General features: G+C 51.1%; 1 protein-coding gene across 2 annotated transcripts in view; it reads right to left on the reverse strand.

Annotated features, from left to right (window-relative positions):
* Nucleotides 1-250: 250 nt before the first annotated feature.
* The window catches only part of EIF3K (eukaryotic translation initiation factor 3 subunit K), a 14,887-nt gene continuing 13,876 nt past the window's right edge, over nucleotides 251-1,261 (reverse strand). For both annotated transcript variants that reach the window (XM_017506583.2, XM_037730737.1), the window contains exon 8: nucleotides 251-315. In XM_017506583.2, coding sequence (XP_017362072.1) covers nucleotides 284-315 — 32 coding nt within the window. In that variant the 3' untranslated portion in view covers nucleotides 251-283. The remainder of the gene's footprint in view (nucleotides 316-1,261) is intronic.

Consider the following 1,261-nt stretch of genomic DNA (forward strand, 5'->3'; position numbering starts at 1 on the left):
CCACCAGGGGGCTGGGCTGCCAAATCCCATTCATACTCCTTCCTTGCTGACTCAATGCTGACCTCCCCACCCATGACCTAAAAGGTCAGGGAGGCAGGGTGGGGCAAGGGAGGAAGTGGAAGAGGGGAAAAAGGAGGCGGAAACCCCACCAAGCAGGTGTGGTGGGGTAGGGGCCCAGACCTGAGGCCTGCTCCTGGGCTCCCTCTGGTGGGCAAGGGGTAGAGGAAGGGAGCCAGGGAGGAGACAGTAGGGCTGTCAACACATCTTTATTAAACACCTGCGGTTACTGGGAGGAGGCCATGATGCTGGACACACCTGTAGGGAAGGAGAGACCAGAGTGAAGGTGAGAAGGGCAGGAGACAAACCTCCAGCTACCTGCTATGGCACCCACAGTTCTTTAGAGGCAGACCACAAACTCCTTCCAGGCCCCAGTCACCATCACAAAGGCAGTTTGGTACAGTATTTTAAAAACATGGACTCTGGAGCAAGGAGGGCTAGGTTCGAATTTCAGCTCTGCCAATTAACAGCTAGGTCACTTAGGCAAGTTACTGAACATCTCTGAGCATCACCTTCCTATCTTTAAGGAGCACCTACCCTATAGGATTGGAGAACTAAATGAGGTGCTTAGAACAAAGTGCTAAGTAAGTGTTGTTTGTAATTACCTCTATGATAATAATATTTACTATGTACTGTTTGCAGGATGGAGTCTCACTCTGTTGCCTAGGCTGGAGTGCAGTAGAGCGATCTCAGCTCACTGCAACCTCCGCCTTCTGGGTTCAAGTGATTCTCCTGTCTCAGCCTCTGAGTATTTTGAACCTATCCTGCTGGACCCAGGACACAAAGCAATGGGGCCAGGACTGAGTCAGAAAGAACCCTCCCGTCTACTTCCCCCAGGAGAAGCCTGGGCTCCACCGCAGGGCTGGGCTCCTACGTCCTATTCATACCTTCTTCCTCCTCTTCCTTGATGACTCAGCACTGCCCTCCCCACCCGTGACCTAAAAGGTCAAAAAGGTGGGGTGGGGTGACAGAAACCAGAGGGGAGAAGAAAGGAGGCCCTTTCCTCACTACAGAATCTTTTGCTGGAGTTCTCACTGAGCAGTCACATGGCATTTACAGCTGAGATGCCACAGGCCACAAGGGCAGGTGGCTGCCTGCTCAATGCTGTTCCCCAGTTAAGTATAAAATTAGCTGATTTGTGTTAAGAAGCCATGTTGTACCAAATGCACCTTTTTTTTTTTTTTTTTTTAAAGGGATGGGGTTT

This window comes from Cebus imitator, unplaced genomic scaffold, assembly GCF_001604975.1.
Source record: "Cebus imitator isolate Cc_AM_T3 unplaced genomic scaffold, Cebus_imitator-1.0 Scaffold356, whole genome shotgun sequence".
Lineage (NCBI taxonomy): Eukaryota > Metazoa > Chordata > Mammalia > Primates > Cebidae > Cebus > Cebus imitator.